This window comes from Ctenopharyngodon idella, chromosome 18 (assembly GCF_019924925.1).
Source record: "Ctenopharyngodon idella isolate HZGC_01 chromosome 18, HZGC01, whole genome shotgun sequence".
In the NCBI taxonomy this organism is placed as follows: Eukaryota; Metazoa; Chordata; class Actinopteri; order Cypriniformes; family Xenocyprididae; genus Ctenopharyngodon; species Ctenopharyngodon idella.
Window position 1 is genome coordinate 14,168,930 of NC_067237.1, and position 25,205 is coordinate 14,194,134.

At 44.0% G+C, this 25,205-nt stretch overlaps 3 protein-coding genes across 7 annotated transcripts; 1 reads left to right on the forward strand and 2 right to left on the reverse strand.

Annotated features, from left to right (window-relative positions):
• Window positions 1-1,992: 1,992 nt before the first annotated feature.
• LOC127499766 (WASP homolog-associated protein with actin, membranes and microtubules) lies at window positions 1,993-8,907 on the reverse strand. Of its 2 annotated transcripts, none has more exons than XM_051870328.1 (10): window positions 8,318-8,907; window positions 7,969-8,142; window positions 7,594-7,744; window positions 5,482-5,651; window positions 4,921-5,077; window positions 4,497-4,666; window positions 4,299-4,385; window positions 3,499-3,594; window positions 3,008-3,332; window positions 1,993-2,526 (listed from the first exon to the last, which is right to left on the reverse strand). In XM_051870328.1, exons 1-10 carry the CDS (start codon window positions 8,846-8,848, stop codon window positions 2,246-2,248), a joined length of 2,142 nt encoding a protein of 713 aa, XP_051726288.1. In that variant the 5' UTR covers window positions 8,849-8,907; the 3' UTR covers window positions 1,993-2,245. The 2 variants fall into 2 exon arrangements, with proteins under 2 accessions (XP_051726288.1, XP_051726287.1); XM_051870327.1 differs by having other exon boundaries at window positions 3,008-3,359; window positions 8,318-8,906.
• Window positions 8,908-8,919: 12 nt separating this feature from the next.
• Window positions 8,920-19,139, forward strand: LOC127499769 (fibronectin type III and SPRY domain-containing protein 2). 4 transcript variants are annotated; one of them, XM_051870335.1, is made up of 14 exons: window positions 8,920-9,121; window positions 9,652-9,780; window positions 12,894-13,110; window positions 13,197-13,292; window positions 13,370-13,603; window positions 13,695-13,717; window positions 14,313-14,434; window positions 15,216-15,374; window positions 15,670-15,804; window positions 15,883-16,033; window positions 16,439-16,572; window positions 16,658-16,790; window positions 16,864-17,040; window positions 18,887-19,139. In XM_051870335.1, exons 3-14 carry the CDS (start codon window positions 12,895-12,897, stop codon window positions 19,137-19,139), a joined length of 1,833 nt encoding a protein of 610 aa, XP_051726295.1. In that variant the 5' UTR covers window positions 8,920-9,121; window positions 9,652-9,780; window position 12,894. The 4 variants fall into 4 exon arrangements, with proteins under 4 accessions (XP_051726295.1, XP_051726293.1, XP_051726292.1 ...); XM_051870333.1 differs by having other exon boundaries at window positions 9,054-9,780; XM_051870332.1 differs by lacking the exons at window positions 8,920-9,121; window positions 9,652-9,780 and adding an exon at window positions 9,804-11,101.
• Window positions 19,140-19,194: 55 nt separating this feature from the next.
• Window positions 19,195-25,019, reverse strand: LOC127499771 (KH homology domain-containing protein 4-like). Its single transcript, XM_051870341.1, has 14 exons — window positions 24,834-25,019; window positions 23,881-24,073; window positions 23,665-23,784; window positions 23,507-23,586; window positions 23,387-23,439; window positions 23,077-23,270; window positions 22,106-22,314; window positions 21,972-22,032; window positions 21,728-21,785; window positions 20,873-21,063; window positions 20,683-20,763; window positions 20,552-20,601; window positions 19,553-19,632; window positions 19,195-19,418 (listed from the first exon to the last, which is right to left on the reverse strand). Exons 1-14 carry the CDS (start codon window positions 24,848-24,850, stop codon window positions 19,285-19,287), a joined length of 1,521 nt encoding a protein of 506 aa, XP_051726301.1. The 5' UTR covers window positions 24,851-25,019; the 3' UTR covers window positions 19,195-19,284.
• Window positions 25,020-25,205: the final 186 nt, after the last annotated feature.

Here is a 25,205-nt window from a genome sequence, read left to right on the forward strand (position 1 = left end):
GTTGTGATGTGTGTTTTTACATGTGTGAGAGTTTATGGAGGTATCTCTAATGTCTGTGTGTCGGCGGTGGGCGTCTCTCTCTCGCCTCTGATTGGTGAGAGGATGTGTTGCCTTGGCAACCTGCAGCCCACACACGGCTGCTATTGATCGTGAGGATTGTGCTCCAGATGTGAATATTCTGCGTTTCACTACATTTGTTCATCTAGTAGTTTTTTCATTGTTAGATTTCTGTGATGTCACTATAACTGCATCTAAAGCTTGTTTCCATAGAAACATGGTCACTGAGGTCTGTGATGCTCAGTATCTGTGTCGCACCTTGATCTGGACACACACACACACACACACACACACACACACACACACACACACACACACACACACACACACACACACACACACACACACACACACACACACACACACACATCATCTTCTACATTTTTGTCCTCCTGAAGTTTCCAGCAGCAACAGAACCGTTTGTGTAATTGTGCTTCTCAGATTTTTCAGGTGAAGCGCCACCAAATCAAATCATCAATATACCAGATGTTTATGAATATCAATAAGCCAGTGTTTGGGATAAATCATGCTGCTGCCAGGCCTCCGACACACAAATATTGCAATTCAATTTATCATTCCAGAATTTAGGGTTTGATTTTTAGAAAAATAAAAAGGGGCAAGAAATTAATGGTTTTATTGAAGGATGCATTAAACTGATCAAAAGTGACAGTAAAGACATTTATAAAGTTACAAAAGATTCTATTTCAAATAAATGCTGTTCTTTTGAACTTTCTATTCATCAAAGAATCCTTCAAACAAAAATCTGAAGCAGCACAACTGTTTTCAACATTGATAATAATCATAAATGTTTCTTGAGCATCAAATCATCATATCAGAATGATTTCTGAAGGATCATGTGACACTGAAGACTGGAGTAATGATGCTGAAAATTCAGCTTTGATCACAGAAATAAATTACACTTTACTATATATTCACATAGAAAACAGCTGATTTACATTGGAATAATATTTCACTTTTTACTGTATTTTTGATCAAATAAATTCAGACTTGGTGAGCAGAAAAGACTCTTTCAAAGACAGTTAAACAATCTCCTGATCCCAAACCTTGAACATTAGTGTAAATGTATAAATTTGGAGCGATTTCAACATCCCGTCTGTTAGAAGCTGCTCATTCATGATCGATCTGAAACTGAATCTGTGTTTCCGAGTGTTTTTTCAAAAGCTCAAGCTCACGGTCGTTCGGGTCAGTGAAGCGTCTCTGACTCCCGCCTGTGGAGTAACAGATCTCCTGCAGTGTAAGATGATGAATCAGATCAGTGGCTTCCATTCGAGCAGTTTAAGACGTTTATTTAGTCGAGTAGAAAACCCAACTATATTTTTCAGTGTCAAAGCAGAATTCTGTTGCTGTTAAACAAAATATTGCTAGAATGGAGGAATGATGGATATATGCAGAACTTTTGAATATACAGATTAATATGCAGATTAATATCCAGAAGGTCGTGTCTTATGATTATCTGTCCTGAATTCACACCGTCACATGTTTGTCCCGTGCTGTGAATAACTATGTCCTAAATAAAATTAAGGTTGAGAATCTAATTCATAATATCTTGCCATATTTCCAATTTGAAATTGGGAGTTAAGTTTGCTTTCATCACATTATTGCTTCACTTTTGTTGAAAATTTTAAATCAAAATCAAAAAGTAAATCATGTCAATATTACGGAATGACAGGTGAACATGATTTCTCATGAAATCTAAATCACAAGGCTGATGATGTATGAAATAAAATATGGAATATTACAATCTGAATAAAATGTTTCAAATGAGATGTATAAATTTAATCATGTATATTTCCAGAGTCGTGTTTCCTGTTTCACAGTTTAAGAATCACTGGTCCATGCTTTGATAACCACTATCAAACTTTCCAATGAAAGCAAGGCATTCTGGGTAAGCCATAGATACGCACGAGATTCCAATCCAGATCAGGCACTTTATTGAACCCGTTCACACAAGATCAAATCAGAGCCACGAATGTTATTGACATGTTCAGTGCAATTACCTGCATTCTCACATAATAACAAGACATATCAGTGCAAAACCCCAAAAAGATGTGAATGTAGCGTCACATTGGCAAAGGAAGTTAGCATCATGATCAGTGATCCTGGTTGGACCTGTAGCCGTTGTGTTTCCAGCAGCGTTTGTTGGCGAATCACAGCCTTCAGGTTGCGTTTAACTCTCCCAGTCTCCGGCCTGCGAGTCCGAACGCTCTTCATCGTCAGAGTCGTTAGAGACCTTCTTCATCCTCAGCATGGCGGCTTTGATGCTCCGCTCTAACTCTGAGTCTGTGCTGAGGGGCGGGGCGCGCGAGGGCGGGGCTTTCTTCAGGGTCACGCCCTGACGGATGGCTGACAGGAGGCTGTCTCTGACATCGCCACTCTCAGCGCTGGCCGTGACCTTCCGCAGCTGTTTCTGCCCGCGCTGCAGCGACGCCAGGAGCTCGTCCATCGATCCTGCATCACAAACAAAATCCTCAAATTATATCTATCTATCTATCTATCTATCTATATATATATATATATATATATAATATATATATATATATATATATATATATATATATTATATATAAAATGTCTGTCCCTTGTCTACAAATTAAAAAACATCACTTCAAAACACTGGTAAATTTTAAACAATATTTTGTCCGGCTGTGAGTCTTTTCTAAGCTGAATCTTTTGCTGAATGTTCATTTATTGACCGTCTCTTGGAGGTTCTTTTAACTTTAATAAGTTATTTACTGCGATTTTTAAAACACATTTTACAAGAACTTAAAATCTTTAGTACAACAACAACAAAAAAGAACAAGTATTTTTGAGAATATGAACTATTCTTTCATAAGCTGTTTTATACGATTTCCTTAATCTAAAACATGAGAAATCAGCAGTTAAGAATTGAGTTTCATTAGCTTGTGGAGTCCAGAACTCTGATGCTCACCTGAGTTTTGTTCTAGAGTGTTTCGGATCGGCAGCTTCTCACTGACGGGTGGAGGAGGAAGAAGAGGAGGTGGTGGAGGAGGAGGAGGAGGAGGAGGAGGAGGAAGAAGAGGAGGAGGAAGAAGAGGAGGAGGCTGCGGCGTCTGGTCTGGTTGTGCCGATGCGGCTCTAGAGGGCAGCAAAATCTGCACTGGGATTTCACGCTGCTTTTGACTCCGCCCCTTCCTCTGGGGGGTGGAGCTCTGTGGTCCCAGGCAGATGATTGACAGGGGCTCGGAGTCATCATCTCTGCTGGAGTCATGTGACACTTTCTTCACATGAGCCGTCTGTAAAACATACTGACCCTGATGTCTCTAAACTCAAAGAAACACAAAGGAAACAAACACTGAAGCCATGCTGAAAATAAAACACACACACACGTACTCACTCTTACACACACTCTCTCACACACTCTCACACACACTCTCACACACACTCTCACACACACATTACCTCTCTGAAGCAGCGCAGTCTGTTGAGCGTCTTTGCTCTCTCGTTCTCCACCCACTGCTTCTGATGCTCTTCCTCAGCTATCCTCTTTTCTCGCTTCTGCACACACACACACACACACACACACACACACACACACACGAGACACACACGAGACACGCTCAGAGATGACAGGCACAAAAAAGCATTGTTGAAATGCAATTCAAGGAAATTCAACACGGAAACTTCATCTGTCCGACAGAACGGAGCGTCTGCTTTCATCCTCAGACTGCTCTGGGCTCAGTGAAGCATTCTGGGAAATGATGCACTCTTCCACCTCGGCCCATACAGTTAATTAGTTAATTAGATTTAATGAAATAAATGAAACACACATTTCAGTGACATTGAGTGTTTGATTTCATTTGTGGATGATTCACAACGAAAAATAGGAAGTGTTTTTAAAAACCACAAATTTCATTATAATTCTTCCTGCTTGGATTTAAATCCGAGGTGAAATTCCACATCCTGTTTGCATCATTCAGGAACTGAAGCGGAGTTTAACTGCTCTGCACACCACCTGACGTCTGCGCAGGGATCACTGACTGCTCACGAGCGCCACATTCATCACACGCTGAACCAACAGACACGCCAGACACGCGCGTGCAGGGAATTCTGGGAACATGAGCGTGACCCCTGCCGGACGGTCGCCGTGACAACTTGGTCAGCCCACGGGATCCTCAGCACTGTTGCTGTGACTCATTATGGGATGCTTTGTGAGGTGATGCAGTGGGTCGTGGTTACCATGGCTACAGTGCATTACTCACCAGCTGTGCAGAGTGGTGTTGGCGGTTCTGATCGGATCTCTGCGTGACTGAACGCTGCTGCTGCTCGTGAGCCTGAACACACAACTCCTGCAGACACACACACACACACACACACACACACACACACACACACGATAAACACACAACTCCTGCACTGTGTGTGTGTGTGTGTGTGTGTGTGTGTTTCAGTGCATTCACCCGCTGGTTTCTCAGGTAAGCTCTGCGTGATGAAATCGCTCCTCTTTTTCTCTCCAGTTGTTTCAGCTGCTGCTGCAGGTGTGAGTGGGCGGGACTTGTATCCACCTGAACATCCTGCAGCTCCTCGGGGTCCTGACAGGTGTCATAATACACCACCTGCTCCTGCAGCTCTGCATAACACACACACACACACAAACACACACTCTCGTCAGTCATTGTCACGCCGGATGTTTTGGGCTGTAAATGTTTCTATTAATTTAGTAAAATCTGAAATCAGTGAATCAGCCCAGAGTCCTCATGATCAAAACAGACTAATAATCATGTTAATCCAGGTTTTAATTCATCTGAAAAAACTCAAATTGTTCTGTTAGGGTAACAGGACAGAAGCTATCATGAACATCATTAGTTTAGCAGAAGAGCTGACCTCTGATCTGTCTCTGTGTGGTCTGGATCTGCGTCAGCAGCAGCAGCTCCTCGTTCTTCAGGATCTCAAACCTGCAGTCATGAAGCTCCAGCTGCGTCTCGTAATACTGCAGCTCCAGAGCACTGACGGCGCTCACGGCCTTCACCTCGCTGCGCATCTGCAAACACACACACGTCTGTGACCAACCAGCTCTGTGTGTGTGTGTGTGTGTGTCACCTGATGAACACCTTCACTCATCTCCATGGTAACCAGCACAAAAACCTTTGAACTCAGATTAGGGTGTTTGGGAATGTGAGCTTGAATACAGTGATAAAATACAGAAATACACAAAACCTAGATCAAAATACCCATAATGCACTTTAAAACACTGAAGGAAAGTGAAACTGCTCCCTCTTGTGGATCACTGTCAAATTCTGGGCATATGAATATGGAAATACTCGGGTGTTTTTCTGTGTTAAAATACAAAAACATTTCAGCATGTTTCCATCTATTAACAGTGTCACGCAGGTTAAGGATATGTAAACTTATATAACAACAATAAACCTGTACACACACACACACCTGCTCTCGGATCTCGTCTCTCTTGCGTTTGACACACATCTCTTTGGCCCTCATGTGCTGCAGCGTCTCTTTAGCCAATAGGACTCTGAGTTTCTCTTGTCTGGGCGTGGCCATTGCCCAAGAGGCGTGGCCAAATCTCTTCTGATCCTGCTCCATCTGTTTCACCATACCTGAAGGAACACACAAACACACACTATCAGCAGAGATCAACTATCACACTTACAGATGAGTGTGTGTGTGTGTGTGTGTGTGTGTGTGTGTGTGTGTGTGTGTGTGTGTGTGTGTGCAGTGAAATGAGTTCTGTAAAGTGAATCATTCTGGTGAGTGAATGTCACTGCATGAGTGATGATGTCAGCAGTGCTTGTGATGTCATTATTCATTGGGGGCGTGGCCTCATCCTATGACACGACCGTTTTCTGATTATTATTATTATTATTATTATTATACATTTTATTTATAGGCACCTTAGATGACACTCAAGGACACCTTACAAGCACAATAAAACAATCAACATTAAACAACAAACGATCATGATTACTGCCTGGACACTCTGAATCACATAAAAGCCTGCCTGAAAGATGGGTCTTAAAGTGAGATTTAAAAACAAGAAGACTTTCAGTTTCGCACATCTTGTGGCAACAAGTTCCATAAATAAGGAGCTGCACGACTGAAGGCTCAGGACCCCACAGACGCGGTGAGAACAAGAGTGAGTGCAGAAGACGATCTTAAAGTATAGATATGAAGAAGGTCAGATAAGTATGTAGATAATATGCAGAGCGAATGACAGGTTTATAAGTACCTCGAATGATAAAGTACTGTCAAAGATGACACCAAAACTTTTAACCTGTTTAAAAACAGACACTGGAAAATTATCAATATTCACAGAGGAACACTTAGATTTGGTCAGAATGGTTTTTGATTAAAAAAAAAAGAATTTCAATTTTACTGCTAAGTTTAAGAAGATTTAACGTAAACCACGCTTTAATCTCAACTAAACAATCTGAGAGGACAGACTGAGGAAAAGTAGAGGCAGGTTTGGAGGACAGGTAAAGTTGTGTGTCATCATTACAGCAGTGGAACTGAATACCAAATTTCCTACATATATTACCAAGGGGTAAAAGATGAAAAATAAATAAAAGAGGACCCAAGACAGAGCCCTGCAGAACACCAGTAGTTACATATGAAGGCTTTGATCGAAACTGCTTCAGCTGTACAAGTACGACCCTTAAGATAAGATCGAAATCAAGTCAGGGGGTACCCATGATTCCAATGGACTCCAGTCTGTCTAACAGAATGCTGTGTGAAATAATATCAAAGCTGCACTCAAATCAAGAAAGAAGTCCCAAATCAGCAGCTCACAATAAGTCATTCGAAATCTTAACTAATACAGTCTCAACACTGATATAGACGCAAACTTATATTGCTCATATAAACTATTAGAAATATAGCTGTGAGCAGCACTCATCGGGGTTCAAGCGCTTTAAGGCCTATAAGCACATGCGTAAAAAGGTGTAATGTTTTAATTAGCAAGCCTGTAACCATCTTGATCATAGATGGAAAAGACTAATTACAGCCAATACTGGCAATTTACCATAGGAAATATAAGGGTTTATAAAGCTTTTTAACAGCTGAGGTTGAGCCAGAAACCTGGACTAGTTCACCAAAGTTGGTTTTTGAAATAACGGCTACTTTTGACCGCTGTAGCCTTGCTATCGTTGTAGGTGGTGTACCAGCCCTCAAAGTTTCAAGTCTCTACAACGGTTTAGTCTGCCTGATCACTTTTAGAGGAGAATTCTGATTTTAACAATTACAACAGAGTTTCAGCGCTTGAACCCCTAAAGATGATCTCGGACATGAGCTGCAACAATCCTTTCCCATATTTTAGAAAGAACTGGTAGATTTGAAATGAGATGCAGATGATGTTGTGTGCTTTGCAGCTTTCTGTGACACTTTTTGGGGATTTTTCTAGACTGTGACGATAAGTGATGCATCCGATTTAACTTGAAGCATTTGATTAGTTCAGTATTGAGCAGATGCGAATATATAGACCAGTGTAAATGATCAACACAGTGCAGCTGTGTGTGTGTGTGTGTGTGTGTGTGTGTGTGTGACCTGTCAGGGCTTTGGACGTGTCTCTGAAGTAGTCGGCTGTGTTGTCCTGTATGGAGTGAACGGCTGATTCTCCGCGCTGATTCCACTCATTCATCTCTGCCTTCAGCTCACTCACACGCTTCGGCCCCAGTTCCTCGTACTGCAGACATTTCTGAACACACACAGACACAGACCCGGTCCGTGAACTTCTGCTGCTTCTGACATCATGTTTATCAGTTAAAACAGGGATTCTCATCCTTTATTATCACATCAGCGGGAGTGACTGACAGGTCAGATTTGGCCCATAAGTCAGAATTAACAAGGGAAAGTGTGTATTTGAGCTGTAGTTATCAGTAACCATTTTATATGTTTATATGTTCTGATGTGTGTCTGTACCAGAATCTCAGTCTTGTAAAGTGTGGCGATCTCTCTGATGTCTCTGAAGGGCTGCAGAAGGTTCTGGTAGAACTGAGTCGCAACACTCACAAATTCCCTGTAAGCTTCATCTTCCTCCTCATAGATCTTCATCAGTCGCAGGAGTCCGTCAGTGCTGGAGTGACTCTGAACGAGCTGATGAAGAGACAAAACCACAACAACACAATGACAGAGGAGCCTCGTGATCACTGTGGGCTGAACAACAACAACAACAACAACAACAACAGGAGAACGAGAATAGAATAGAATAGAATAGAATAGAATAGAATAGAACAGCTCAGGTCCCGCCCGGGTCAGTGTCGCGCCTCACCGCGCGCAGCTTGTCTTTGGCGCGTGCAATCTCGTCCCGCATCGCTCTGCATTTAAACTCCTGCATGTTTTCGAAGTAATCGCGCTCATCCGCCTCAGTGACGCTAAACAGCGCGTCCAGCACGATCATGCGGCCGCACGCGTCCACGGCGGTGCTGAAGTACCGCTCCAGCTGCCTGCACTGCGCGTCAGCATCGCACCGCGGCGCGCTGGAGAACAGCAGGTCCCACACGCTCGGTTCCCGGAACCCCGTCAGGTCGGGGAACAGCGGCTCGAGCTCGTCCCGGACGGCGCTCAGGTGCGCGTGCACGTATCTCAGCTGCGCGCTGGAGAACAGACCAGCGCAGCTGCCGCTCGCGTCTCCGCGCCGCTGCAGCGTCCGGTTATGACATGTCACCGCGAACTTTGTCTCGATCTCGTTCCACTCCACAATAAACCTGAGTTTGTGGCTCTCGCTGTCGTCGAAGGCATCGCTTTTAACGGCCACCCATCCGTCCAAGCTGTCCATCCGTTCGCTGTCCGCGTCGCTCATCGCGTTTGTTTAGCTGTGTTCGACTTGTTGCACTTCCGCCGTCGTCATCTGACGTCATCCCGTGGTCACGTGATGCGGGGAATTCCAGCGTTCTTTGCCCATGACACACAGATTCATTATTATTCATTATTTACCAGATATTAGGGCTATTATAACTAATTTTAGTTTTCGGTTCCCAACGACTTGTCTTAGATTTTGGTTTAATATCCCCACATTTATCCGCTCGCTTTATAAATCTGACCATCCTTAGAAGTACAAAGATCAATGTTCAAAGTAATTATAACATCCCTCATTTTATCTTGAACATTATAAACAGAAAATGTGAATTAAGACAAATATAGAAATAACAAAAACAGACTGAGGCTAATGTGGGTCTTTATATGATATTTCTGTTTGAAGAAAAGATTGTGGATGATTTACAGAAATTGCTGATTCAGATGAGACCAATTCTGTCAATTAATATTCATTAACGGGAAATTATCCTTTATTAAATTTTCTGTAAATCCTTTATAGGAACAATAAATTAAACAATTTGGCAATAAAACTAATTTTTCGAATTTTGCCAGGTTGATCTGAATAAAGGCCCGTCACTGCATTGGTCATTGATTTATATACATTTATTGAGTGAAATGTAAACATTAGAAATGAAAGCCTAAATATAAATATTATATTTAAATATAAAAATTACATCGAACTTTACCTTTAGAGAACATGCAATGATGAATGAAGAACCAGATGTGTGATTGACAGGCACACATTATTAAATGATTATTAATGTTTTAGTGTTATTAATGTGTCTGCAGTGACTGTACTGACAGTAAACGGGAGCGAGATTCAGTCTGAGGGTTTTTGAGCTGCAGCTGATATTCGACACGTCAGTCTATATTTATCTGTTGCTCTGAAACACTGAACACGAGCACGAGAAACTGCAGGTATTCCTCAAGGATTTTATTACTTTGACCGTTTCTGTTCGAAGATAAATGCAAGAAAGAAGCTGTTATTGTTAGGCTTGTTTATGGCTGTCTTGAACGAGTGTGTGTGTGTGTGTGTGTGTGTTTAAACTGTGTGTTTCCTATCGAATAGCAAAACCTCATCTTACTTTTTCTAAATCTGTGAAAAGATGATTTTATGGTCGGCTGTAGTCTATAGTTACTGTGTGTTTGGACCGATAGAAAGGAATAGACAAACAATGCTGGGGAAATTACTTTTAACAATGTGTTACAATATTGAGTTATTCCCTAAAATAACTAATTTCTTTACTTAGTTACTTTTTGTAGAAAGTAATGTTACTTTTGTGTTACTTTTTCTCACCTGGGCTGCATGCTTTTTTATTTTGTAGTAAGAAAGTTCTATTTTTGGCAAACATAAAGGACTTTCATTACAACAGTGAAATGAATAAGTCATGAAAGTCATTCTAAAGTCAAATGTAAGTCATTTTTGTATGGTTGAATTTGATCATTGAAGGTCAGCAGCAAAGACATCGGTTAATAAAGTGAGATTAAATACATAAAGAATATTTGTATTATTTAACATTTAATTATTGCTGGTTTGCATAATATTTTAAGTTTGTATTTCACTGTTTTTTATTAATTTTGATGAATATGAATCTGTTTTTGTGCAAGATGAATAAATGTCTGCTCACATTTAGTCTAGAACTACAGTAACCATCATGTTCACACAGCGAACACACGCCTCTGAGCTTACTCTGAATCAGAAAGAGCTTTATTGCCAGGCATGCTTACGCATACAAGGAATTTGTGTTGGTGACAGAAGCTTCCACAGCACAGACAGAATAACAGCGACAAGACAGATGATAAGAATAAAATAAGCCGAGTGGAGGCATTTAACTCTTCATGAGGAAGATGGCTCGAGGGAAGAAACTTTTCTTGTGCCTGGTTGTTCTGGTGTTCAGTTCTCTGTAGCGCCGACCAGACGGCAACCGTTCAAAGAGGAAGTGGTCTGGATGTGAGGAATCCAGAGTGATTTTGCCAGCCCTTTTACTCACTCTGGATGAGTACAGTTCTTGGAGAGTGGGGAGGGGTGTTCCGATTATTCTACCAGCAGTCCGGACTATCCGCTCTAGTCTTCTGAGATCTGATTTGGTAGCTGAGCCGAACTAGACAGTTATAAAAGTGCAGAGGATTCAATGACTACAGAGTAGAAGTGTTTCAGCAGCTCCTGTGGCAGGATGAACTTCCTCAGCTGGCGAAGGAAATACAGGCTTTGCTGGGCCTTTTTCACGATGGAGCCTATGTGAGTATCCCACTTCAGGTCCTGAGAGATGGTGGTGCCCATGCTCCATGCTGTTCATGATGCTGAGTGGGAATAATGCTGGGGGGTTTCTCCTCCACAATCATGTGTGTTCAGCTCCAGGTTGTTATGACTGCACCAGACAGCCAGCTCTTTTTAGCTCGAGGTGTAGATGAATGCGTGGAGAGAAGGTCAGAACAGGTGTGGGGTGTGAGACAGGATTTTTCAAATCCGCAGTAAAACTCATTCAAATCATCGGCCAGTCGTTGATTCTTATAGTTAGTGATGTCTTTCAGGCCTTTCCACACTAATGCAGGGTCGTTGGCTGAAAACTGTTTTTTCAGCTTTTTAGAGTAGTTCCTCTTAGCCACTCTGATCTCCTTTGTCAGTGTGTTTTTGGCCTGATTATACAAGACTCTGTTCCCGTTCCTGTAAGCATCTTCTTTGGCCTGACAAAGCTGTCTGAGTTTTTCTGTGAACCATGGTTTTTTGTCATTGTTGTAGGTTAAATGAGTTCCTAGTAGGGAAGCACATATCATCACAGAAAGTGATGTATAATGTTACAGTATCAGTGAGTTCTTCCAGATCAGTGGCAGCAGTTTCAGAAACACTCCAATCAGTGCAGTTGAAACAGGTAATGTTGTAATGCCTGCTCTGTTTCATTGGTCCATCTCTTTACAGTCTTTACTACAGGTTTAGATGATTAACATTTCTGCCTGTAGGTCAGTATAAGATGAACCAGACGGTGATCAGAGAGCCCCAAAGCTGCATGTGGAACAGAGTGATATGCATCCTTTATTGTGGTGTAACAGTGGTCCAGTATATTACTGTCTCAGGTGGGACATGTAATGTGCTCTCTAGGCAGTTCACGGGAAAGATTTGCTTTATTAAAGTCCCCAAAATTATTATAACAGAGTTCTTCAACGCTGTTACATCTGTACTCCACCTTTCGTTGATGTAGAAGCATGTCCTGCCGCCGCGCAATTTCCCCGCTGATTCCGCATCTCGCAATCTGCTCTGAACAGCTGGAAGCTTGGCAGATGTAGCACGCTATCCGGGATGGCTTCATTCAGCCAGGTTTCTGTGAAACACAAAGCAGCAGAGTTCAAGAAGTCCTTATTTATTCAGGTCAGAAGAAGAAGTTTGTTCGTTTTATTGGGTAGGGAGCAGAGATTTGCCAGATGGATACTAGGCAGCGCGGTCCTAAAGCCACGTTGTCTGAGCTTGACTAGCACGCCGGCTTGCTTTCCAGGTTTGCGCGTCCTGGAGCGCTTCAGCAGCATCGCTGCTCCTCCAACTATAATGTCCAGAAAAACATCAGAATAATCAAAAACTGGTGAAAGATCGGGCGGTGTGTACGTCCCTGGTGAAACTGATTGTAGAAGAATATCAGCGGTAGCTCACGATTCTCTCAACATGAGGACAGGAGAGATTTCAGTCAATACATGGGAAAACAAAGTGACTTGCGTTACTAACTTGAAAAAGATATTTTGTTGTGGATTTAAAAATTGGTTGCTTTACTAGTTACTTGAAAAAAGTAATCTGATTACATAACTCTTGTTACTTGTAATGTCTTTCGTGTCGATTCAAAGCACCTTTCAAAGCCAAATCTCAGCTCTCAAAGTACTTTCAAAGTATTTTCATACAGGATCAGCACACACACACACAAACAAGAAAAATAAGATAAACACAACAGGATAAAATTAACATTCAGCAAGATGACGGTGAATGGATGAATGTGAACATGAAGATCAAAGCAGAAGTGTTTCTGATGATCGTCTCGTCTCTCGGTCAGTATGGACGCGTATGAGGCGAGGAGTTGTCTGGATGTGATCACGGAGGAGCTGAGCGAGGAGGAGGAGGCCGCTGATGAAGATGCATTTGTGATGGTGCAGGACTCACACTCACCTGATGCCTTCTGCTCTCAGTGCCGCACACTCACACACACCGGCGCCGCGGCACACGCGTGTCACACGCTCCTCACGCTCGGCACCGCCGCGCAGCAGATGAAGGTGAGAATGAGTCATAGATTCATACAGGTTTGATCTGCTCCTCCTACCTGTGCAGGTGTGTGATGTGACCACATGTGCTTTTCCAGGATGAACTGTCCCGAAGCAGGAGCAAGCTGAGCGAGAAGATCGTTGAGATGGAAAACTTTGCCAGTAACCTGGAGGAGATTTTCATCACTGTGGAGGTCCGTAGACTCGAGCATCATCTGTGCCGTCACACTCACGTTCAGGTGATGTTTTCATGCGGTGTGTGTGTTTTCAGGAGAACTTTGGGCGTCAGGAGCAGAACCTGGAGCAGCACTATAACGAGGTCCTGCAGACGCTTTCACAGAGAAACGATGTGCGAGCAGCGGCGCTGGACGAGCAGAAGAACCGCAAGCTGGAGCGTCTGTACAGTGAGCTGCTGCAGTGCGGCCGATCACTGGACGCGTCCAAAGAGCTGATCGAGAGCGCACAGGAAGTTCACCGCAGACAAGACAAACGTGCCTTCCTGCAGGTCAGAGATCAGCACCAATGATTCAGGCTTATTAGAGAATCATGACATAATCAGTCCTGTGTTTGACCCGCCCTCCCTCTCTGATTGACAGGCTGTCATGCCAGTTATTAAGAGGTAAGGAATGCAGTGTGTGGCGTGTCTAATAATCACTCTAATACTCACCTTCATGTAGTTTGAAACCAGTGTGACTTTCTTTTGTTCTTCTGTGGAATACAAAAGATGTTTAGTTAAACTCTTTTTATTGATGCTTAATAAGAGAGATAAAAAAAAAATCACCATAAATCAGCAGGGGCAATGGAAAGGAGCAGTAATGCTCAGAACGAGTTACATATAGAAGAAATTACCAATCCATTGAGTTTTTCTCTTTTTTAAAGTACAATAGAAAGGGTTGCCAAATACTATGAAATGTTTCTGCATTGCCTTCACAAAAGCAGATGTTTAGCAGATGTTCATATTGCTCTTTTCCACACGGGTGGATGTTAATGTTGGACTGAAGCTGAAGTCGTCGTATTCAAACCTGCCGCATCACGATTGGTCACAAGATGAACCAAGAACATTTGAGGCTTTACGTTCATTCCTGCATTAGATATGAACATCTCAACAGTCCGTGTTTGTGCTTTCATCTGGAATGACAGGACAATAAAGTGACGTGCATGACAGTCATAGATTAAAGCAATCAGGAAAGATCTGTCATATTCTGTCCAATCAGAGTTGAGCAGTTTTCCAGTACGGAAGTGGATCTGAAGCTGGGAGTGTCTCTGGACTTTGATGTGCCGACGACGGATCTGTCCGATGTCAGACAGATGATGGACTCCATAAACGTGCTTCCAGGTCAGACGCCAGCTGCTGCTCTTATATTAGCTGCGTTTCCATCTACATATTTTATGACATTTTAGGATGTGCATAAGAAATGCTGGATGGAAACACCAAAATAAAATGTCCAAAACTTAAGGTGGATATGAAGACATGTACATGAACTTCAATGAAAACACATTTACTAAACAAATTCAAAGGCACATTGAGAAGTCATGCAACTTTGCATCAGGTCATGTAACCGAATGAACTGATGAAAGCAGAAAATATTCAGGTTTTACACATCAATTAAATTTACAGCATAGAATGTAAACAGAGCTAATGATGCTCTTGACGGGTTTAACAGCCACTGAGAGCCGAGACAAATTTATGGCTTCATAAAATACTTTTACTGTCATTTAAAGGGCTTGTGTCACAAGGAATCGAATGGATCTTGATCTTTGGAGATCATTGTACTATGAAAACATACTGTAACTTTTAAAACTTTTATTCCTGTCCTACAAGAGCATATATTGACACTAAACTACAAACATCTGGTTCTGAACCTCTGTAACCTTCAGACGTCACACAGATGAACATCAACATGAGCATCTTTACACTGATCATAAACTGGATCCGTCCAGTTACAGTGAGGAATAGAGACCTGAACTCTGAACTTTGGCTGATCAATCTGAATTTCTTCTTGCAAATTTGATTGACAAGCAGCAAAGGGGAAAACTTAATGTGTGCACAAAGTCTATCTCACAAAATACTGTACAATATGAAATGTGTGTGTGTGTGTGTGTGTGTGTGTGTCCAGCTCCATCAGCTCCAGTCATGAACCCTCAGATCTGTAACTCGGCCACTGACACGTCGTTGCACGTGTGCTGGAGTCTGTTTTCGGACGACACCGTGGAGTTCTACGAGCTTCACTGGCGTCTGATCTCGGACGACTGCACCATGGAGACGCCGCAGGACGGTAAACACACGCCATCATTACCGAAACCAGTTAATTTCCCATTTCACTGGTCAACTCAACAGTCACCTGTCAAGAAAAGATCAGACTTCATAAAGATCAGGATCTGATACAGTAATGCTCAATCTGTCAGGCTGTAAGACTAACACTATACTGAGGTCAGGGGTCAGGTTGGTATTTGTTTCAATTGTTGTGATTTGACCAGTGAAGTCAATGAAGTTTAGATTGGGCTGCAGGGTTTGCGCTCAACTGCAGCTGTGTGTGTAGTTGTGTATCAGTGTGTTTGTGTGTTTGTCAGTGTCTCAGCTGAAGGTGAAGGAGACGCACTGCACAGTGTCCGATCTGCTTCCTAACGCACAGTACGAGCTCTGGGTCACGGCCACCAACACCACCGGCATCAGCCCGGCCAGTGAGAGAGCCGTTTACATGACGGGTACGTGCAGCTGTCCTGCAGGTCACTGCTGTGCTGAACTCGTGTAACGCCCGTGTGTGTGTGTTTGTGTGTGTGCAGTTCCCTCTCCTCCTGTCATCAAGCCACGGCAGTGTGTGAGCAGCCTGGACGCGGCCCTGATCCGCTGGGACTCTGGAAACACGAACCCTGTGGAGTCGTACACACTGGAGTTCAGAGAGAGAGACGCAGACGGCAGCGGCACTGCGACCGAGTCAGTGACACACACACACACACACACTAAAGTCACGTGAGAACGACTCACACTCACATCCTTCAAAACCTGTACGACTTTCTGCCGAACATAAAAGGAGACATTTTGAAGAAGATTGCAGGTGTTTCTGTTGATATCCTGACAGTCAGTGGGACTCAAAACATTCGACTCAACTGGCATCTTCTGAAGCGACACAATCACAATTTTAGTTTAAGGCGGATGCATTACTAAACTCCAAATAACTTTCAAAGTGTCACTAACATGATTATTTTCCGCTCAGAAGCACTGTCGAGCTCGTCGGACCATCTGATCTCCTGTCGTTATAGAGAACTTTACTTTTGTCGTGATGGGAGTGAAGCGTCTCTTTAGGGTTGATCGTGACACACGTGCTCTTTCTCCCGGCAGGTCCATCGTGGCGATCCCGTCCTGCGAGTGTCTGGTGCAGCTGCAGCCGTGGAAACGCTACATCATCAGCGTCAGAGCCGTGAACATCGGCGGCCCGAGTGAGAGGAGCGAACCCATCGATGTCTCCACCGCAGGTTCAGCTGAATTCAGCCGTAACTCAGTGCCTGTGGGCCGACGAACGCTGTGGTGTGACGTGTTTGTGACGTGTGTTTGTGACAGGTACGTTTTTCCACCTGTTGGAGGATACGGCACATCCGAGTCTGTCGCTGTCAGCCGACGGCCTCACCATGTTCTACCTGGATGAAGATCTTCCTCTCAGTCACATGACCTTCAGTGACAGCACCTTCGCCAGGTCGCACACGCCCGCCAGCGCTCGCTCTCTGAAGCGGGTCGTGTGCAGCTCGTGACCGTTGTGTGTCTTGCAGGTGTGTTGCGGTTCTGGGGGACCTGGTGCCCATCAGAGGGCAGTATTACTGGGAGATCGAGGTGGACGAAGATACAGAGTTCCGCGTGGGCGTGGCATACGAGGACACGCAGCGCAACTCCTACCTGGGCGGGAACAACACGTCCTGGTGCATGAGACACATCGTCACGCCGTCCAGGTGCGTCACGTGACAAACGTGAAAAGCTCTAATTCATGCATTAAAGATAGATAGCAATGTGCTAATTCAGGTTAACAATATGCTAAATCATTTTAACATCGTGTTAAACATCCTAACACAACAACATGTTAATTCCTGTTAGCAAAATGCTAAAACATGCTAACGACATGGTAAAACATGATAGCAACGTGCTAATTCATGTTAGCAACATGTTAATTCATGTGTTAAAACATGCTAGTAAGATGTTAATTCATGTTAACAAAATGCTAAAACATGCCAGCAATATGTTAAAAGCAATATGCTAACGTGCTAAAACGTTAACAACATGGTAGCAACATGCTAATTCATGCTATCAGTGTGCCAAAACATGCTAACAGCATAATTCATGATAACATGCTAAGTCATGTTAACAATGTATTAAAATAGAACTTTACTTTCTAGTTTTAATTTGTTCCCTTAACAATTGCCATTTTTAAGATCCAGGGTTCTCATGATCTTAGACAACCTGGATATTTTAAGTAAAGGGTTTTTTAATAGACCTGGAAATGAATATGAAAAATGAATATATACATTAAAGCATATAAAAAATTTATTTTATTGGGTAAAAATGGCTTTTGAGTAAACAAATGATTTAAAAAAACTAATCACAAAATGTAAAAGTCATGTATCTTTATTTGTAATAAAACATGCAAACCATGAAGAACCTTTGGTTATTGGTATTATGAAATTTAATTTAATTAGTTAATGTGTCATTATTTTAATATATTGCCACTCATGGTTTCTGTAAATATTTTGTAAATGAACATCTTTGTGATATAGCACAGTATCAGTAATATCTTCAGTCAAAAAAAGTTGAGAATCGCTGATCTAAAGCATTCTGGGAGGACTGGAGATGAGAAACCATCATTAATGCAACACACGTTTATTTCTCTTGGTCTGAAAGCAGAAACCGTGAGGGAAACATCAGAGGTGCCATCTCCCTCCTGCTGAAAATAATCAACAGTCTAAAGCAGGGGGTCCAAACTCGGTCCTGCCTGGAAGTTTCTATATGCCTAGTGAGATCTTGATGAGCTGGTTCAGGTGTGTTTAATTGGGCTTGAAGCTGAACTCAGGACAGTGGCTCTCCAGGACCGAGTTTGGACACCCCTGGTCTAAAGATTAAAACAAACTGAATAAATAAAAGAGACTGAATAAATCGCTCATTTTTTGAAGTGTCCTATAGCATGGCATGAAGGTGAAGGTCACATGACAGGCAGCGTGTCACGCTGTGATTGGCTAATTTCCTTGTCTCACGCTCACAGTCGTCTGTGAATCTGCCCAAGAATCAAACTGGTGAAATGGAGGATTAATTACAGAGTGAACAAGAAACACTTTCACTCACATCAGAATGAAAATTAACTTCAAATAATAATCTTGATCATTTCGATAAATCAAAGCTGTGAACATTATGACATCATCTGCGTTTACCAAGAAGTTGACTAATCATCTTAAAGGTGACAGCTAGATGAAAGCTATTAATGTAGAAGCTGATTATTGATGCTGTATGAATGAGACGTTGAGTTGATTGAATAAATAAGTTAATATAAACAGTCTCAGACGCCCGTTGTTGAATTCATTTACAAATCCACTGAAACACCATCAATCTACTTCAGATGACTTGACATGAACTTCTGAGAGTTGTTCAAGACGTCACAGATAAAGGAGGAACACAGGCTTGATTTAGTAAGGTTTATATTACGCTGATCCCATTCGGCCATTTCTTGAGGATACTGGTGTTTATAATAGGTTGAATTGGTTTACATGATAAAGAAACTAATTAATCTGATCACATGCTCTTCCTCTGCAGGCATAAATACGAGTTCCTGCACAACGGCTGGACGCCAGACATTCGCATCACGGTGCAGCCGCTGCGGATCGGCGTGTTTCTGGATTACGCGGCTGGAATCCTGTCCTTCTATAACGCGGCGCTGCGGCAGCACCTGCACACCTTCAGCTGTCACTTCCTGCACTACCTGCACCCCTGCTTCGCCCTGGACAACCCCGGAGCGCTGACGCTCTGCACCGGCCTGTCGGCACCCGCGTACGTCACGCGCCCGTGACGCAGATGATCTGAAGAGATTCTTGAGCTGAATAAAGGAGACGGCAGCATCTGTGTGGCGTTTACTTCTTTATTATTCCATAGGAACAGATCCACATCAGTCCTGCGAGTAAAACATGTGATGAAATAAAGTCTGATGCTGCAGTTCAGACCGCGCTCTTACTCCCGCTGCGCATGCGCTCCTCTTCCTCATCCGATGAGTCTCCTCCGTACGGGACAAGTCCAGAGCAGCTGCTGGAATCTTCTGAATTCTTCATCTTCTTCACCTGCTGTTCTTCAGCTGCAGGAGATCAGAGAGTTCATGATGTCACAGGCTTCTTCATATTAAGTTCAAGAATAATCCCTGTATGCTAATGACGTGTGCGTGTGCGTGTGCGTGTGTGTGTGTGTGTGTGTGTGTGTGTGGTTACTCACCTGTGTGTGTGAGGGTTTTGCTGCAGGTCTCTTCTCGTAATCTCTTTCTGATTGGAGCAGCTGGTGGCGGCATCAACGTCCTGAACAAGAAACATCTCACGTCACTCACATCTCTAACAGAACTAACCCATCCTCAACCCTGAACTCATTAAAAACAAAACCTGTTGCACACATTCAAATACAGCAGAGAGTCACATGCAGGAAGAGCAGCAGAAGAATGTTGTGCCCATATTATGTTTTTTTGGGATATTCCATGTCATGTAGTGTGTAATAAAGCTGTTTGTGAATGTAAAAGCTCTGAAAAGTTTTAAAGATCAAAGTGCAGATAAAAAAGTGATTCTGAACTGAAACGAGTCGTCACTAATTCAGTCTCACTTCCTGCTGAACCCGAGTAGGTTTGTAACTAATTTGCATAATGCCCGCCTCTGGTCTTCATTGGCTGAACAGCGTCTCTTTGCCCCGCCCTCAATCACTGTAGTTGTATCTGAGACTGGAAGAGTTTGGTTCGTGTTGTTCATGTCGAGAAGACGCTGTTTTCTGCTGCCAAAGCAAATCCACTTTGATGAGATTGATACAGTAAAACCCACGCCATCATTACTGTTCGTATCACTATGAATCAAGAGCTGAGATTCAGATATGATAATGAGTGTTGGGTTTCTGACCAATCAGAGCAGAGCAGCTCTCAGAGAGGCGGGGTTTAGAGAGACCAAACACTGAGTTTCAGACACTGAGAGAAAAGAGCTGATGCTGCAGTGGATATTATGAGAAAATTAAAGTGTTTTTTGACCTTGGATGAATGTGAAACTTTGAACCTTTAAAATAGCATCATGGGGCACTTCAATGTGGCGAAAGGGCATTCAACATCGCTGAACTCAATGTGAGTCTACAGACTACTGCACTGATCAGGTGACCTCAGAGCAGTGCTGAACACCGTAACATACGAACACGTGATTATAATGATTAGAAAACATGAATGAACAGAAACAGAAGGATGGAGACCTGCTGTCCTCTGCAACACTGACGTCCTTCACTGACACATCTGTGGAGATCTGAGAACAAACACACACGTCAGATCAATCTCAGAATGAATGTGATGACCATCAGTCTCACACTCACACACACACACACACCTGTGTTTTCTGCTCCTCTTCTGTGGAGTGTTGCTTCGGGCTGGAGCTGCCGTCTGCTCTGTCTGCCGCTGCATCCTCCTCCTACACACACACACACACACACACACACACACACAGTTGGTTTAGTTAAGTATCTGATATCAGTCACATTCACATCGACTGTATTGATTGACAGGCGTGACTCTCTCACCTGCAGCAGGAAGGCGCTCTGTTTGCGCACAGGATACTGCACCGGGCCGCTGCTCAGCTGTGATTGGCCGGACGCTCCGCTGCAGTTGTTCCAGTATGTGGGATACGAGCTCGAGTAGCCGTTGGACGGGTAGCTGTACCACGACTGGCTGCCGTAGCTGTTATTCGCAGAGTATCCGTGTGTCGGGTAAACTGAAACACACGCATCCGTCAGACACGAGGGTCTCTTTCCAATACAGTTCTGCAAAGTTTGCTTGAATTTTTACTAAATTATCTTTAAAATACAGTATCCTGAAAAAAAGGTCTCTTTCTTTTGCTGAGTTTATATTGATGCAGTGAAATAAAATTAATTACTAATTTTGTGAAAAGATTTTGGTCATATCGCCGACCTGAACGCGTGTCAGGTGAGTTTCATTAGAACGAGAGGCGTTTAGTTTTGTGTCAGTCGAGCCAAACTGAGACCCAGATTCACGGTTTACATGAACGTCAAACGGCTGCTTGCTGTGAAAAGCCCTGGAATGAGCCGTTCTCATTGCAAATACACTGCAAACTCTTTCTTGACCCAAAAATGTAATAAAAATGTCTCATCTCATTCAGCCGAAGCAGAAGAGGTTCAGACAAAATCCTGCTTATGTACTGAACATCACATCTCACATCATAAACACAATACAGTCAGCTGCACTAATAATTCTCACGTCACTACCAGGAAATAGCCTGATTTATTAATGCAGTTTTACAAACACGGTTTACTTGAACTGCTGGTCACAGGTTTGCATGTAAACCAGGACAACAGGTTCATTCAACAAGCTGATTTATGGGAGTATAAACATGTTTAGAGACAGAAGAGAAAACACACCTGGAGCAGAACCTGTGGAGGGAAACGCCGACAGGAACCGCGTGTGATCCGCCCGCACCTGGAGAACCACAACATGATCAATCACACACCATATGATGCTCAATGTACACATACACTTACTTATTCTCACTGACCGACTCACACTCTCAGTGATCGACTGACTCACTCCCTCCCACACACACACACACACACACACACACACACACACACACACACACACACACACACACACACACACACTCACCGTGTCCAGGAGATTTTCGCACAGCTTCTTGGCCGCCTCCAGTCCCGCAGCGTTCGGGTGGCTGTAAGACACACATGCGGTCAGAAGCGCGGCGGAGCGGCTGAAGCGTGTAGGAAAGAGCGGCGAGGCTTTACCTGATGTACAGGTACAGCGGCTCGAAGGACTCGCGGCGGGACGCCTGCTCGATGTAGCCCGATCCTTTGCCTCTGAGGAAAACACGAGCGCCGGTCTCAGACTGAATGTGCTGCAGGTACGAGCCGGACGGACCCTCCACGCGCTCGTTCACATTAAAGGACGGCTGCGATTGGTCCAGTCCTACAAATATCTTAGTGTGCACAAAACTCTGCAACCAACAAGACGGCCACAGTCATTTACTTACTCCAAATACCTCATCAAAGCTGACAGCCTTCTGGGTAAATATCGGAAGAACGCATGCGTGCGAGACGAGTGTGTGTGTTTACTGCGCTTCAGTGGTCGGCTCTGAACTATAACGTGTGTGTAAAACTTCATTCTGTTTAATAATCTACAAACTGTCTGTCAATCGTAGTGTGAGCGACTCCAGCGTCCGTTAGAGACGAGGTGCTGACGTCCCATGAGCACATTCAGTCGTTACTACGGTTACAGCAGAGCAGCTCACATGTCAGTCATTGAAACACAAACACATCAGTTCACTCTCACATCATCCTACAGTTCATATATCATCATCATCATCATCATCACACTGCAAATGCTCCAAATCACTGTGAAAAACAATTCAATTAACTCAAATAAATATGATCATATCATTCCAAACCCATGTGACTTTCTGCTGCGAGACACACAACTAGATGTTGAGCAGAGCGCGTCACCTGATGTCACAGGCTTGGAACGACATGTTTGTTGATGTGATCAGAATCACAGTCTATGACAGTAAAACAGGATGTGTGTCAGCAGCGCAGTGAACTCCGACCTGCCGCCTGTAGGCTGGAGTCGTTCTGACGGCTGTTTCTGTAGGAGGCGTGTATCAGCAGAGACCACATGATCAGCAGCCCCACCTTCTTAACCTCCATAAACACACACACGCACATGCACACACACACACACACACACACTCTCTCTCTCTTACCCCTGAGTGGGGCGGGGCCGGTTTGTGTCCGGGGATGATTGGAGCGCCGGCACCTCGAGTGGCAGGCAGGGGCGGAGCGGCGGCTGTGATTGGCTGACGGTACACAGGTACAGTGGGCATCACTGCGGGCGTCTGTCCACCTGCCGAGCGCAGGACGTCCTCAGAGATGATCTGCTTTATTCTGGCCACTGCCTCTGACAGAAACACAACAACTTCCTGTTCAGATTCACTCCAACACGACACGCGATAAACCACAGTCATGCAGGACTAATGCAGAGCCCTATGAGCCGAATCTGAGCTCAGTACTCACTGTTGACGTTGTCCTGAGAGCGGCCCTGAACCTGCAGATACAGCGGTCGCGCCCTGAACACAGAGAGAGCAGGTGAACACACACACACACACACACACTCTTCAGGCGACAGATACGTACACGCCTGTGCTGTTGCATCTCTCCGCGTCGCTCATGTAGAGGCCTTTAGTGGAGACCGCAGCGCCGCTGAACTGAGCGATCTGCAGCAGAGAGGAAAGAGTCACACGTGTGCAGAGCGGACACACTGATGTCACGTGTGTGTGTGTGATGTCACGCACCTCCTCCTGTGTTTTGCCTTTGGTCAGCAGATTCCTGCAGTCGATCGGCACGTCGTTTATGTCGACTTCAGCCACGACGAGCTCATCGGCGGCGACTGGAAGAGCAGAGATGGGTGGCGCCTGCACACACACACACACACACACACACACACACACGTGAGCTTACAGAACGACAGCAGGGCATCATGGGATGTGCGTCTGTAGGACAGTCAGTACTTTACTGGGCAGCGGCTGGAGTGGTTTCAGTTTGCCTTTGGCCATCAGCATGGCGTTGATTTTAGCCGCCATCGCCGCCGCCATCTCCACGCCGCCCTGCGGAGGATCAGACGCGTCCGCGGAGCCGCCAGACGCATGCGGGTCATTGGGCAGGACGTCCGCTTTGGCTCGATCCCATCTGCTGTTCACACACCTGCGGGAGACAGTGAGCATCATGAGCGACACGTGTGTGTGGCGACTGTAGGCCGCGGCAGATTCACGGCTCTCGGCCTGTTCTGATCGTCACATGGTTTCTGTAGGAGGCGAGTATCAACAGAGCTCTAGTGCTGAGAGAGTCTGTCTTCATGACCTCCACACACACACACACACACACACACACACACTCACACATTCTCTCTCTCTCTCACTCACACACAACAAATCAATCAGCAAATCGTTACATGATAAAATACGTTTCTGAAAATCATTTTCCAAGTTAAGAATAAAATTTTTGGTCTCTTTTCTGGACTGTTTACTGTCTCTCATCGCAAATTAATTTTAATGTCATTCTTAATCATTAGATCCTACAATAATGAAAAGTACAGCTATTTACATAAATATGAGGCGTGAGCTGTGCTTTTTTTGTTTGTATAACAAAATGACTGTTTTAATATATATACACATCACATTTGGAAAATGAAAAATACACGTTTTTTCCTGAAACACGCTACTTCAGTTGTACCAGGGTATCCTGTGAAGTACCATGTAAACACCACAGTAATGATTCAGTCCTGTGATATACATGTAAATATCACGGCAGAACTGTACATATATGTAATAACAGGAACATGTAAAGCACTTAATCTTATAGAGTTATACAGTATAATGTTGTCAGAAGACTTCTATTTGTTCGCGCACAAATGAAAAGAGAAAGAACTGAGTTTGTTTCCTGCTCTCTGAGGAAAAACACTCACGGTGATCCAGACGCCATCTGCGGGGATCGGAGCTTCACTCGCGGGACACCGAACACCAAACCGACGCTGATATGGAAATTTAAACACAAAGTTTGATAATCGATTCAGTCACAAACACACTCGACGAGGCCACAAACGCAAGTCACGTGACGCGTCTGTTCTTCGGCCGCTTGTGTTCAGCGGAGCTCCGTCGCTCGCAGCGCCACCTACAGGACACAGCGCTGCACTGGAGCTGGAACAACGGCGTGGCATTGGCGTAATTTTATCTTAAAAAGAAATCGACTTTGGCAGAAAGTGGTGGGGACACCCGCAAATTACTATTACCTTTGGTGATTATTACTGAAAGAGACCTTCCGGCGTACATAAAGGACA